The sequence below is a fragment of the Dermacentor albipictus genome, chromosome 1, assembly GCF_038994185.2.
Source record: "Dermacentor albipictus isolate Rhodes 1998 colony chromosome 1, USDA_Dalb.pri_finalv2, whole genome shotgun sequence".
NCBI lineage: Eukaryota > Metazoa > Arthropoda > Arachnida > Ixodida > Ixodidae > Dermacentor > Dermacentor albipictus.
In genome coordinates this window covers 99,670,647-99,685,476 of record NC_091821.1, presented here as the reverse complement: position 1 = coordinate 99,685,476, position 14,830 = coordinate 99,670,647, and the positions used below count along the sequence as shown (strand labels likewise).

The window sequence follows — 14,830 nt, the reverse complement described above, 5'->3', positions numbered from 1 at the left end:
TCGTCACAGTCAACCCCGGAATTGAAGAGTAGGTATCCTGTCGACCTAGGAAGAGGTGAGCAGATCGTAATACGGCTTGGACCGGTCAATGTGCACAGTCTCTCGCCCCCGACGACGCAGATCGGGAGATGGCTATACGGGTTCAACCACGTAATTGACTGGTGATGGTTGCGCAACCACATGGTAGGGCCCGTGGTACTTCGGGAGGAGCTTGGACGAAAGGCCAGGAGCTGCAACAGGCGGGACCCCAAAGCCACTGTTGAGCAGACGTCAAAGAACGGGCCAGTTGTTGGCATTTCTCGGCGTACTGAGCGACCATAGAAACAGGTGAGCATTCAGCAGGGTCCGGCCGGTAGGGGAGAACCATATCGATGGTGCTGAAGGGATGGCGGCCGTAAAGGAGAAAGAATGGCGAGAATTCGGTAGTGGCTTGAGAGGCAGTGTTATAGGCGTATGTGACGAATGGAAGTACAAGATCCCAGTTGGAGTGGTCGGACACAACATACATTGATAGCATGTCACCAAGAGTTCTGTTGAATCGTTCTGTTAAGCCATTGGTTTGTGGATGATAAGCAGTACTAGTGCGGTGATCGATTTGGCATTCCGATTGGAGTGACTGCAGGATGCCCGAGAGGAATACGTGACCCCGATTGCTCAGCAGTTCACGAGGTATGCCATGGCGGAGAACGAAGTTGTTTAGAATGAATGAAGCGATGTCTTTTGCTGATGCGGCAGGCAAGGTGGCGGTTTCAGCATATCGTGTCAAATGATCTACGGCGACAACAATCCATTGGTTGCCAGTGCCAGTAGATGGAAGAGGCCTATATAAATCAATGCCGACACGGTCGCATGGCTGAGCTGGGCAGGGAAGCGGCTGGAGAGGTGCGGTGGAGAAATGTGGGACACATTTGCGGCGTTGGCCAGCAATGCAGGAGCGTACGTATTTGTGGACGAAGTTGTACATCCCTCGCCAATAATATAGGCGAAGCCGTGTGTAGGTTTTTGACACCCCGCCGTGACCACACTGCAGGTCAGAGTAAAAAGCAGAGCATAAATCTTGTGCAAGGTGGCGAGGCACTACCAAGAGCCATGTGCAACCATCATCGTGGTAGTTTCGGCGGTATAAAAGTCCGTCGTGGAAGGTGAAATGCTGCGCCTGTCGGCGTTAACGCTCGAGGTACTGAAGCTGCCGCAGGATTTGACAAAAGTCTAATATGACAATCCACGGGTCTTTTCGTTGCTCCGAGGCCATGTCCAGGATGTCAAGTGGTGAGATATCATGTCTGCAGGTAGAAGTACTGCTGTCTGATGTAACTGGGAAGCGCGAGAGGGCATCGGCGTCAGCCTTTCTGCGTCCAGAGTGATAGATGACACGGATATATTCCTGGATTCGGAGGGCCCACCGAGCGAGGCGGCCCGATGGGTCTTTGAGGTTAGAAAACCAGCAAAGAGCGTGATGATCCGTCACCACATCAAAGGGTCGACCGTAGAGATATGGGCGAAATTTACAAAGAGCCCATACGATAGCCAGACACTTTTTCTCTTGCTGAGTAATTGGCCTCAGGTTTTGTGAGGGCACGACTGGCGTAAGTGACCACGTATTTGGCATTAGTGTTCTTACGTTGTGCGAGCATGGCACTAAGGCCGACACCACTGGCATCAGTGTGAAGTTCTGTAGGTGCGCTTGGATCAAAATGGCGCAAGATCGGCAGAGACGTAAGTAGGCGGCGAAGAGTCGTAAAGGCATCAGCGGAGGCTTCGGAGTGTGGCATCGGAGTGTGAAAGACAGTCGTGTGGCCGAGTGATGTTGCTTGGCAGTCAAAAGAAGAGAAGCCTTCAAGCAAGTGAAGAAGTTCCTCATGCTGGGTCATCGTAAGGTCACTGACAATAGCTGGCGTAAAAGGACGCGGCAGTGACTGAGGAGGCGAGGCCTCGAGAGCGGCAAGATAAGTGGAGTCGTCCATCGTGTCAAATATTGAAGGTGAGGCCAGGGGCTCTGCTCTGCCAAGGCTTTCACGGTGGCGTAAAGTAATTGGTTCAGTCGACGGGTTTGACACGCACATGTGAGAGGCGCCAGTTTTGAACTCGAGGACGGTGAACGGCGGCGAACTAAGAGTTCAGACGGAGCGAAGAGTATTGCGCCGTCATCTATAGATTCACAAGAGATACTGACAAGAGCGGAAGACCAAGCAGGTAGAACGGTATCTTCAGAAACGGCGATTTTGCGACAAGGGTCCCTGTGGTGAGTGATAATATCGCCCGAAAACTGAAACAGCTCGATTTCGGCGCGGGCGCAGTCAATGATCGCATGATGTGTCGATAGAACCTAAAATGACGTGTGAACATGATGGCAACATGATGAATTCTACGATATAAAGGACCTCCTGAATGACGCCACGAGCGGTGCAGGCGCCGGATGGCTTGATGTGCTGCGCATTGGCAGTCCGAAGGGACAGTCCAGAAAGCGTCGTCGGCACTTTTCCCAAGTTGCGGCAAATACGGGCATCTATCGCTGAAAGTGTAGCGGCGGTGTCGACAAGTGCTAGCGTCAATGTTCCTTCTATTGCGATAACAATAATAGTAGTTACACATGCCAAAGCCATAAATTAAATTTTTCTTGTGAAAGAGGAAGGCTTATTTGGTACCGTTTTTTTAAGAGGGCTACATCTTTGTTGTTCGAAATTCATCTGGTCAAATTGATCATAGATGGTATTACAAATTATAGCTTTGTTGGTGGTGTTGCAATTTCATGTACATCAGTATTCCACGCTCACTTTTACCCCCCTCACCCCCCCCCCCTTTTTCACAGCATTAAGAGGGCCAGCATTAGGATTTTTGTGCTGTCCCTGGCATGTAATCAGCTTGGTGAAAAAAATAGTTCAGATAAAGAAAGTGCACTTTACTGCTTTTCAGAATTTACTTACTGCACATTTTTAAGAATTGCATTTGCAGCTTTCAAAGATGCAGCACTGGATCTGTTTCAGAACTTCCAATCAACTACATGAGGGCAAAAGTCTTTGTATCAGGAAATAATTATTAAATATAAGGCACTCCAGGGCCAGCCACAATGCTTTTGTGTTGCTGCTAACTTGTGGCCACAGTGCCAAAAACTGAAGAGATGGGCCCTGGCAAAATAAAGGCAGAAAGAGGATAAGAAATAAAGCACAGTTTGAAATAAGTACGGGAGAGAGAGTATTGGTGGAGCGATAGAGAAAAAAAGACCAAAATGGGCAAGAAAACGTATGAGACAATACACATAAGTGGAAAGAATTTAATGGCAGCTGTTCCAGGCTGTCACAATGGATGTTGCATGAGTTGTGGACACTTCACACTGCTCGACATACAGGCTATGTGTGCTACTGTCTACCATGTGCACTTTTGTACCCAATAAATGTAAAAAGACAGGCTCTAATGTATAAAATGGCCTCAGAGATATCAGAAACCATATGAAAAAGAGGCAGATGGTCACTTCCTCATAAATTAGGACACACCAAGTACAGACGTGTGTTCATAGTCAACCATATGCTCACACGAGGAGCAAAGCACCTTGATAAAGAATATTACACTGTGCTTGCTAGGTGTTTTCCAGACATAGATACTGAAGGCAGCCTTACAATTGCAGTGGCATCCTTGGCAACTTCTTCATAAAACCACTTCATAACTGTTTTTTCTTTGTCTGACTGACACTTCTGTCTGCAAAAAGAAAAGAAGGCAAGAACAGTCAGAGGAAACAACTTGAAACAAAACCCTGGCTTAAAGTGAAGTTTAGAATATGCTACTTCAAAAGAAAAAAGAAATTAAGTTCGGTACACAGCATAAATTTTTCCTGCATAGTTGATTACTGCAGTGTGTGCTGGTACCTGTTCCTTCACAAGTCATGAAGAAAACAGACCACAACAATATCAAGATTCTGATAATAAATGTAAACCACTCTTTCTGCATCACTGCTTTCTTATTAACCTGTTGTAAATATAAGGCACAAAAACATCTAAAGGCTGCAGTTCCATCAACTGCATGAAGCAATGACAGCAATAGCTAGCACATCACTACTACTCACAAAGCTTAAGACGACTCGAAATGCTAGAATGCATTCAGCAGTTCTTTCATGTAAGATAGCATGCAGTAACACACAGTGCTGCACCTCTCAGTGCAAAAAAGAATTATGGTTTTTTACGTGCGAAAACCACAATCTGATTATGAGGCACGCTGTAGTGGGGGTACTCTAGAAATTTCGACCAGCTAAGGTTCTTTAACATGCACCTAAATCTAAGTACATGAATGTTTTCGCATTCTGCCATGATTGAAATGTGGCCGCCATGGCCGGGATTTGATCCTGCGACCTCGTGCTTAGCAGCCCAACACCATAGCCAATAAGCAACCATGGCGGGTGCACATTTCAGTGCAGGATGCTCCCACACAACAGGAAGATACTCACCGTTCAAGCAGAGAAAGAGTTGCAGTTAGGTGCGATGCTGCTTTGTATAGAATGAAGGAGCATGAAAAAAAAAACATAAGCAGCAGCGTGGGAACATATGCATGCATTTTGCAAGTGACAGGAAGATGCTTGATGTTGCAGAGCTGTGCAAAGAACAGAAACATGAATCAAAGTAGCAGGAAGCAGAAAAGATTAGTAAAGCAGCAGAAGTACAATAAAAATGTGTCATCAGAAAATGCTGTAAAATTGTCAAGGGAAGGTGTGGTCTGAACATGACTTGTAAAAGACTGAAGGGGACCTTACAGTATTACAAGCATTGGAGGACACTAATACTTCTGGGAAAGTTTCAACAAGATTTGTACAATATTTGGAGAAAAGTAAAAAAAAAAAGACCAAAGAGCGACATTGAGATTAGACTTTTTACTGTCTGCTATCACAGAACTGAAATGAGCCGAACGGGCATTGAGAATAGTTGAAATCTTGGATTGAGAGAGGGACGAGAATTTCGAAGTTCTTTTATGGGAATGTAGCTGCAGTGCTGAGTAACGAATACCATGATCATGTGCTCCGCAACAGAATATAGTCACTGAGCAAACATGGCAGCTAACTAGCACAAAAAAAAAAAAAGAAAGATGACAGCACCATTACAAACACTTACAGGGACATTAAAGAGAAACACTAAATCAGTCTGAACTGATAAAATATTGCTTCAAAACTATTTTTGTTAATTTTGAGGGTGATATGTTGGTTATTATAAGAAAAAATAAAGATCAAAGTTTAATTTTTTGAATTCTGCACCTGAACCCCTTCACTGGCAAGTTAGTGCAACTTTGTGGGTTTCAAAAGTACTTTTGCGCTTCTGAGCAGTTATGGATCGATGAGAATTTCTAAAGCTTGCCAAGTCCTTGGCTTTATTAGAATACTATGTAGTCCATCTTAACCAACAAAAAATTGACTAGGTCTTAGCAGGTACCATCCAAATCCATGACATCACACGGAGCTTGTGCTGTAACATCAAGGTGGTATCACTACAAGTCTTCCATTTTTTTTCATCTTTTCTGGGTTGCCAAAGTTCTCGCAGCAACAGCAGCCTTTCTGGTATTGTGGAAGAGTAATTTACTGATACAGCTAAAACTATTTTTCCCTTTAGTGCCCCTTGAAATATTGATAGGCCACAGAACTGAGAAAAGTGGCCTCAAATTGAATACAGCCAAAGCAACTTACCTGTTCTCTTCAATTATTTCAAGTGCAAGTGTGAGGTAGATGTCGTACATGTTCACATCAGCTTTTGAGCGCGTTCCATTAGGCTGGTCATATAGTTGAACTCGAACCCAAACCTCTGCAAGGACAACCACAGCACATTGGTGAGCGAGTGTTTTTTTCCCTTGTTCGATCCACTCAGCATAAAAGTGTGCCTTTACCACTATACAGTAACAGCAATGCAGAATATGTGCACATACAGCCCACAAGCACAATTGGTAGCTGTAAAATTCTGTAACGTTAAATTGCCCGCTGCTCCCATGCCTTAGAACGAAAACAAGGCATAGGTGAAATAAACATTTAAAAAATATTTATCTGTTCTGAAACAATATAGTATTATTTTTATTAATTTCACCAACAAGTTCATATCAAGATGGTTTGAGACAAGCATTGAAGTGAATGAATAATCCCTGTAGTAAGCACATTCTAGATTGAAACAAAACCTGCCGCAAATCTACGAATATGAATTTTTTAAGGAATACCAACCAGATCAGATTAGGTACAATATGCCACATTTGGAATGAAGCAAATGCTTTATTGGGCTGTGGTGGATTATACACAGCCCAGCTGCCAGGTATGCACAAGGCACTGCCACCAACACTGGCACATAGCAAAATGTTGGACGTAGTTTCAAAGGAATCATGATCTTACTGCAGTCTCTTTACAAGCATTACTAGGAAGAGCACTCAACTAAGCCTGTTGGATGCCACACAATGATATGCTATGCAGTGATGCAAGTGCAGCCACCATTTTAAACAGGTTCAGCTAGTATGCATATTTAGGTTCATCTGGCGAGTCTCCACTGCTCAGTGGAGAATTAGATGAATGAAGATTGAGAATTTGAGACAGAAGCATTAGTGTATAACCTTGTCATCACAGGTGGTGATCTCGCTGCTTCATTTGGGGAATGATGTGTGGTGTTTTGTGGCGCAAGGGCCAGGTTTGGCCAAAGAGCACCATGACAAGTGGTAGTGTTAACGATGTGTTATGGAAGATGTGACTTGGCTGTAAAGTGACCTAAAAATAGTCGCTGTAAAGTGCGTAAAATCTATGTACTATAAAATTATGGCGATGACTAATGACGAATACTATGAACATTAAAATCCATCGTAGAAGAATGATGCAAAATAAAAAATATATAGGAAGGTAAAATTACTTGGAGCACTGCTGCCTCGCCAGAGCCCTTGAAACACAAGGGCCTAGAGGCATGTGCTATACTAAACACCTATCGCAGCGGCATCCTCTGAAGAAAGGACCCGCTACGAACATGTGGGGCTAAAAACATGCAAGGCAACATCTTTAAGAAAACTTAGGTCTGCGTTGGTGTCAAATAAAGGTTCTGGGCCGAGTAGCATTACGGGATGTAGGGGGATGTGCTGCCGGTATGCTAGGGAAAAATGTTTCCTTCTTTCAGATTCGGCTGCCCGACACTCCAGGAGGACGTAGAGAACGGTCAGCCTCTCCCCGCATCTACCACAGGTTGGAGGATCACTTCCAGTGAGTAGAAAGTTATGCGTGCCAAACGTGTGTCCTATTCTGAGGCGACAGAACAGGACATCTATTCGCCGTAATTTTGTTATGGAGGACCAAGAACCTAACTGTGGCTTTAATACATGCAGTTTATTATTTACTTCTGCGTCCCACATACGTTGCCAGTGGTTTCGCAGTTTTCTTCTTAAGGCTTCAGGTCTGCGACAGGGACCGAAGCAGTAGGACTAACTGCATGCACTGAAATGGATGTGGCCATCTGGTCCGCTAGTACGTTTCCCTCAATGCCCCTATGACCAGGTACCCAGCATATAATCACATGTTGGTTAGCTATATATGCTTTACACAGTGCGGAGTAGAGTTCATTAATTAACGGATTTTTGTGGCTACAGATAGACATCAAGGCCTTCACAACACTAAGCGAGTCCGCATATATAACTGATTTCTGGAGTTTTGATTTATTTATATGCTTTGCGACCGAAAGCAGTGCGTAAGCCTCAGCCGTAAAGATACTAGTTTCCGGATGCAGTACATCGGTTTCCGAGAAGGATGGGCCGACGGCTGCATAGGACACCCCGTCGTGTGACTTCGATGCGTCTGTGTAGAACTCCGTGCAGGAGTATTTGTGCTGGAGTTCCCGGAGATGCATTTGGATTTCAATCTCTGGAGCATGTTTTGTAACTTGCATGAAGGATATATCGCATTGTATCAACTGCCACTCCCAAGGAGGTAGCAGCTTGGCTGGATGCATTGGGCGAAGCCCGAGGATTGGGACACGCATTTCGTCACTAAGCTCCCTCACACGCAGCGAGAAAGGCTGTCTTATGGAGGGACGATTATGAAAGAGTGTAGCATATGTCGTATCTTTAATGGTATTAAAACACGGATGCTGAGGATTAGAGTGGACTTTCAAAAAATATGTTTGGCTGATGTATGCTCTCTGCAGATGAAGTGACCACTCATTTGATTCTGCATATAAGCTTTCAATAGGTCTTGTTCTGAAAGCTCCAGTGGCCAGTCGGATTCCTAGATGGTGGAGCGGATCTAGCATCTTTAGCGGGCTCGGCGCTGCAGAATGATAGATCACGGCACCGTAGTCCAACCGTGATCGGATGAGGCTCTTGTAAAGATTCATTAAACATTTCCTGTCGCTGCCCTATGTTGTGTGGGATAACACTAAGCAAGTTCATTGTTTTTAAGCATTTGATCTTGAGGTACTTTATGTGTGGAATAAAATTTAATTTCGAATCAAGTATGATGCCTAAGAACTTGTGTTCTTTGTTCACAGGGATTCGCTGACCATACATTTCGATACTGGGTTCTGGAATGAGCCCTCTCTTTCTTGTGAAAAGCACACAAGAAGTTTTGTTGGGGTTAACTGTAAATCCGTTTTCTTCTGCCCATTTGGACACTTTGTTCAAGCCCTGTTGAACTTGCCTCTCACATACAGTAAGGTTGCAGGATTTGAAACCCATCTGTATGTCGTCCACGTAAACAGAATAAAAAATGGCTGGCAGTAATGAAGCACGAAGGGTGTTCATTTTCACGATGAAGAGCGTGCAGCTAAGTACACCTCCTTGAGGTACACCAGTTTCCTGTATAAAAGGTCGCGACAATACATTGCCGAGTTTCACGCGGAATGTACGGTTGGACAAATAGCATTCTATTGGGGACGAGCATATTGCCACGGATGCCAATTCCCGACAAGTCTCAAGATTCCATAGCGCCACGTAGTGTCGTACGCCTTCTCCATATCGAGGAATACGGATAGGAAATATTGTTTATGTAGTAAGGCGTCGCGAATGTTTCCCTCAATGCGCACAAGGTTATCGGTTGTGGACCACCCTTCTCTGAAGCCACACTGAAAGGGATCGAGAATATTGTTGAGTTCAAGGAAATGTACAAGTCTGCGGTTAACCATTTTTTCAAAAAGCTTACAAAGACAATTTGTAAGAGCTATCGGACGGTAACTTGCTGCCAAGGAAGGGTCTTTACCCTGCTTAAGAACAGGGACCACAATCGCTTCTTTCCATGTGGATGGGAGGTATCCCGTAGCCCAAATAGCGTTGAAAAGCGTGAGTAGTGTAAGTTTGGTGTCAGTGTGTAAGTTTCTGATCATTTCGTACATGACTCTATCAGGTCCCAGTGCAGAGCTTCTGCATGTGGTCAAGGCAGCTCTCAACTCAGCAATACTGAACGGCCGGTTATAAGGTTTATTCTGTCTGGATTTTTGTATTATTGGCTCACATTCTTCTATTTGTTTGTATTTCAAAAAGGATTGCGAGTAATGGTTTGAACTCAACACGCTCTCAAAGTGTTCTCCAAGTGAGTCTGCCTGATCTTTCAGTGTTTCACCTTGTGTGTTCACCAAAGGAAGTGAGTATGTTTGTCGCCCTTTTATCCTATTAACCCTGTTCCAGACTTTGGCCTCATCTGTATAGGAGTTGATACCAGATAAAAACTTCTGCCAACTCTCTCTTCTGGCCTGTCGGCGGGTTCGCCTGCCTTGGGATTTTACTTTTTTAAAATTGATAAGATTCTCCGCAGTGGGGGAGGCGCATAGCAACCCCCACGCTTTGTTTTGTTTCTTACGAGCAATCCTACAATCGTCGTTCCACCACGGGACACGCCGTTTGCATGCTAATTCATTTACTTGTGATATACATTTAGTTGCGGCATCTATTATGAAGGGGGTTAAATATTCCACGGCAGCATCAATTCCTAACGAGGACATGTCATTCCATGATATACCAGTTAAGTTTCGGAATTTCGCCCAGTCTGCTGTCTCAATCTTCCACCTAGGAGTCTGTGGTGAATATTCGTCTTAAGTGTTCTTAATAGTATGGGGAAATGGTCGCTTCCGTAAGGATTATTCGTAACTTCCCATTCGAGTTCAGGCAGTATGGACGGGGAAACTATGCTCAGATCAATGGAAGAAAAGGTATTGTTTGCAAGACAGTAATATGTCGGTTTCTTCTTATTCAGAAGGCACGCACCAAAAAAGGAACTGTTCAACAAGACGACCTCGCGCATCTATACGAGAACCACCCCACAGGGAGCTGTGCGCATTGAAATCGCCAAGAACATAAGGTTCTGGCAACTGATCTATAAAGGATTGGAATTCATGTTTCGTTAATTTGTAGTGTGGGGGTACGTAAAGGGAGCAAATGGTGATGAGTTTATTTAGAAGAACAGCTCGAACCGCCACTGCTTCAAGGGGCGTTTGTAGCTGTAAACGCTGACAGGAAATACTTTTATGAATCAAAATGGCAACACCGCCTGATGATACGACAGCATCATCGCGATCTTTGCGAAACTTGACATACGGTCGGAGAAAGTTTGTATGTTGTGGTTTTAGGTGTGTTTCCTGTAGACACAGCACTGTTGGAGTGTGTTTTTGGATAAGCTCTTGCACATCATCAAGGTTCCTAAGAAGACCTCTGATGTTCCATTGAATTATTTGTGTATGCATATTGGAGGTCAATTGGTGCTGTGTGTACAGAAACAGAAGTAGTGATTATGAAAATTACAGAGATTAACTTACAGAGCCCTTTCGAGGCCCTGTAACGGGAGTTTTGCCCTTTCTGGAGCGTTCGAGGGAGCCTCGCCACTCCTTAGGCGCTTGGTGCGCCTTGAGGATAGGTGTTGTGTCCATTGCCTCTAGTGAGGCTCCGGACACATGCTCTTGCGAGCGCGAAGTTTTCAGAGGGAGTCCCGCCTTGGAGGGCAAGACCCCTGCGCCCACCTCCCCGGAGGTCGGTGGGGCTCCCTGAGAAATTTGGCTGCGCCGGCTGTTGCCAGCGCTGGAAGGGGCCGAGGAGGTTGGGGCAGACTCGGCTGCGCCCACCTTCGGGGTTGATGGTCCCTTCTGCTCAGTTAGCGAAGCAGCGCTAGCTGCAACCACCGTGGGGGCAGATGGCGTAACTGCCGACTCACTGCGTGTGGGTCAAACAGCCACCGGAGGCCGTTGTGACGCTGCCCCCTGACGCGCCACTTCGGCAAAGCTTTTCTTTGGCAAGTATGCTACCCGCCTGCGTGCCTCTGAACGATATATTTTCCTTAACTTTGATTGTGACTATTTCTTTCTTTTTTCCATGATGGACAGGACTTCGAGTATGCGGCGTGTTCCCCATCACAGTTCACGCAGTGTGGAGCATTCTCGCAATTGTCAGATGGGTGTTCTTGGGCACTACATTTCGCGCAAGTCTGGCAGCCTCGGCAGTTCTGTGAACTGTGGCCAAATCTTTGACACTTAAAGCATCGGAGAGGATTGGGGATGTACGGTCTCACTCTGATCTTTATGTAGCCAGCCTCAATTGTCTCAGGTAGCATACTTGATGCAAAAGTTAGAATTAAGTGCTTTGTCTCAATCTCCTTGCCATCGTGCCTGATCTTTATTCTCTTGACATTGGTCACATTCTGATCGCTTCAGCCCTCCAGTAGTTCGGCTTCAGTCAGTTCCATGAGATCAGCATCGGAAACGACTCCGCGGGTGGTGTTCATTGTGTGGTGCGGTGTGACCACCACTGGAAGATTCCCAAAGGATACTAGATTAGAGAGTTTCTCGTACTGCGTCTTATCACACAGTTCTAAGAGGAGGTCGCCACTTGCCAACTTAGAGACTTTATAACTTGGGCCAAAAGCTTCACTAAGTGTCTTTGCAACAAGAAAAGGTGAGATCATTCTCGCTGCCTTTTCTTTTTTCTCTGAATGTACAACATGAAATCATAAAAAATTGTCATTATTTCGGCCAAAAAACTTGAACTTCTTCGGTGCGCCCTCGTTTGTGAGGGCGATCAGGAAGTGTTGGAAAAGAACTTGCCATAGATATGTGTGAAAATTCGACAGCGCCGCCAGCCACCCACCATGGAGCCCAACAAGGGGACGCTGCAGGACCGTGAAAAGACGGCCTGCATGCGCCAGCTGTACGACACTACTATAACCAAATCTGTTATAACCAAGGTTGGCTATCCCACACAAGGTTAATCCTTGCCGCCGAGGAGAATGAAGTAAATGGAAGAGAGGAGAAGACAGGAAAGGTCAAAAAGTAAGAGATAAAGACGAAGATTTGACAGGAAGAGACAGGAAAAGGCGACTGCCGATTTCCCCCGGGGTGGGTCAGTCCGGGGGTGCCATCTATGTGAAGCAGAGGCCAAAAAGGTGTGTTGCCTCAGCCGGGGGGGCCTTAAAGGTCCAAACACCCAGCATCAGCTCAACCCCCAGGATCCCCCTTTCCCCAGACACGGCTAAGCCGCGCACAGCTACACGCAGGAGGGTCCAACCCTCGTGTGCTCGGGTACGTGGTGTCGCCACACACCAAACGCCTGCTGACGCAGACGCCCCTGCGGGGTTTATTTGGGGAAGTTGAGGGCATTGTCGACAAAGATGAAGCCCAAAAGGAACAATAGTGACAGTGCAAGTGGGTACAAGCTTAACGACCAGGTCCTACTGATTGCTGAAACACTTTATTCATCAGACAACTCATGGAACACTCAACTCTGGCAATCTGAGCGAGTGTGTATATTTTTATGTGCCATAATGATAAGGAGAGAAGGCCCCAATTGAGTATCAATTTTCATTACTGAAACTATTGACTAGAAAAAAAACAATGCATGCCCTTTACTTCACTGCTTACTTTTAATTTTGCATTATATAATATGAATTTGTGATGTTACAAATCTTTGGAGAGTCCTTTAAGATTTGGATCACTTAGATTCTACTGTAAATGAAATAAGTTGAGAATGCAGCTTATAAAGGAAGAATGTGTGCAGAACCAGTTACACAAAGGCTTTATGCATGCTTCAGAAACATTTACAAAAAACATGTGGCTTCGGCTCCAACCTGTGGCAAGTTACTGTTTTGTCTTTCATTTTCTTTTATCTTATACATCTCTATTCAACATAATCGATTTCCCCAATGCTTTCTGTGGCTACATCGTCCATTTCTTCATATTGTGAATAAAAAAAATTTAGCCTCTCAGATACCCTTATCCTTGCTCAATGCACAAGCAATACATGACAATCATTCATACATTATTTTTTGTTACCATGGTAGCCACCGCAAATGCTGGTTCCCTTTTCAAAAACCACCTCTGGTAAGTGGATAATGCTTGATAGCACCACCAGGGTGAAGGCTGTCAATTGATCCATATACGAGGGACATCAGTTCCACTCTATCTGCTAGCATGTCTTTGCCATACCATTGCACAACTGCTCTTTTTCGTCGTCTCATTAAACAGTCATGTGCCAACAGCTAATTTTACCTCACATAGGATGTTCTGCACTGCATGGGCAGTGGCAACAATATGTAGTTAAAGCGTGCTGATAAGTGGAAGTTGATGGTATGGTCAAACAAAAAAAGAATTCCAGTGTGACATATGGTACTGATGTAGTGCCTATGTTTTCTAGAGAAGTACCCGGCAAGAAGAAAAGAGCACCTGGAGGGAAGTTAGTGAAGGTGAGAGAAACCACTCATTTGCCAGTACGTTCGGCACTGATGTAATATCCATGCGTCTTCTAGAAAAGTACGCAGCAAGAAGAGTGCCCGGGGAAGGGTAGCTAAGCTGAGAGAGAAACCGCTCGCTCGCCAGTATGTTCGGTACTGACGCAGTGTGTCCCCATGTCTTCTACAGAAGCACACAGCAAGAAGAAAGCACCTTGGGGAGGGTAGCGAAGGTGAGAGAAACTGCTTGCTCCCATTCCAACTCGGTGGTTTAGGGGCCATTTAATACACTTCAAACCACTGTGTAGTTTTAACTGCATGCTCTGTAAAACATTCATCTACACTGACTAACAGCACCACATGGTACTCGTACAAATATGCCCAGTAAAGTAATGCTCTATCACATTTGTTTCTAGTCATTTTGCACTGCTTACCCTGAACATTTTAAAGGTACGAACTAGGCACTTCTTAAACTCCTTTTTTACCGCTAGCAATGTGCTCATTTCTGGTACTTGTAAGTTTTGAACATTTTATTTCGACATAGTAGTTGCAACGTATACTGGGATATATAAAATTTCAGTCTGATCACTGGTTTTGAATTGATGTGTAGCAGTAATAATTGCTCAGACAATTTTGAGATTTATGTGAAACATTAAAGAAGCATCTCAAGGAACAACAACGAAAGTAACTATTTGCTCTTCTAAGTATAAGCACTTAGTAAAAAATCTGAAACAAACAATGTGCACCTAGTGTCTAGTTTCCAATTTTTTCAAGTCAGATCATGCAGGAGAAGAAAAAAGAAAGGCTTGTTGGCGTCAATACTAGCCATAGTGATGTCCATACTACGCAAGAAAGTAGTAGCTTTGCAAATGTGAAAATAGGTAAGCCTTTATTGTAATGGGAGCATTTGTTTTTTACTCAATGCAGCAAGCAACTTATTCGGTTTTTTTACTGCGTTCGTTAGGCTCACGAAGCAATAGTTTTCAGGTAAGCAATGCAGTTTCTGCAATGCTCTTGAGGGGGGGGGGGGGTCACAGATAATTACAGCTGTAAAGAGACTAATGTGGCGACACCCAAGGTGCACCAGGGGGCATTGTGCACATCCGACGCGATGGAGAGGTCCAAACGAGTTTTTCACATTGACTTTCCTTTCTGCCATACTCCTGCCATGTATATACACACTCTGAACCACCCCCGACGTGGCGT

The 14,830-nt window shown here is 44.9% G+C and overlaps 1 protein-coding gene across 3 annotated transcripts in view; it reads right to left on the bottom strand.

Annotated features, from left to right (window-relative positions):
- The window catches only part of LOC135906180 (uncharacterized), a 95,214-nt gene that overhangs the window by 46,808 nt on the left and 33,576 nt on the right, over window positions 1–14,830 (bottom strand). For 2 of the 3 annotated variants that reach the window (XM_065437442.2, XM_065437443.2), the window contains exons 5-6: window positions 5,660–5,774; window positions 3,615–3,693 (exon numbers count right to left, since the gene is read on the bottom strand). In XM_065437442.2, the coding sequence (XP_065293514.1) occupies window positions 3,615–3,693; window positions 5,660–5,774 (194 nt within the window). Of the gene's footprint in view, window positions 1–3,614; window positions 3,694–4,432; window positions 4,579–5,659; window positions 5,775–14,830 lie in introns of those variants that run through there. The other variant, XM_065437444.2, reaches the window with a different exon arrangement.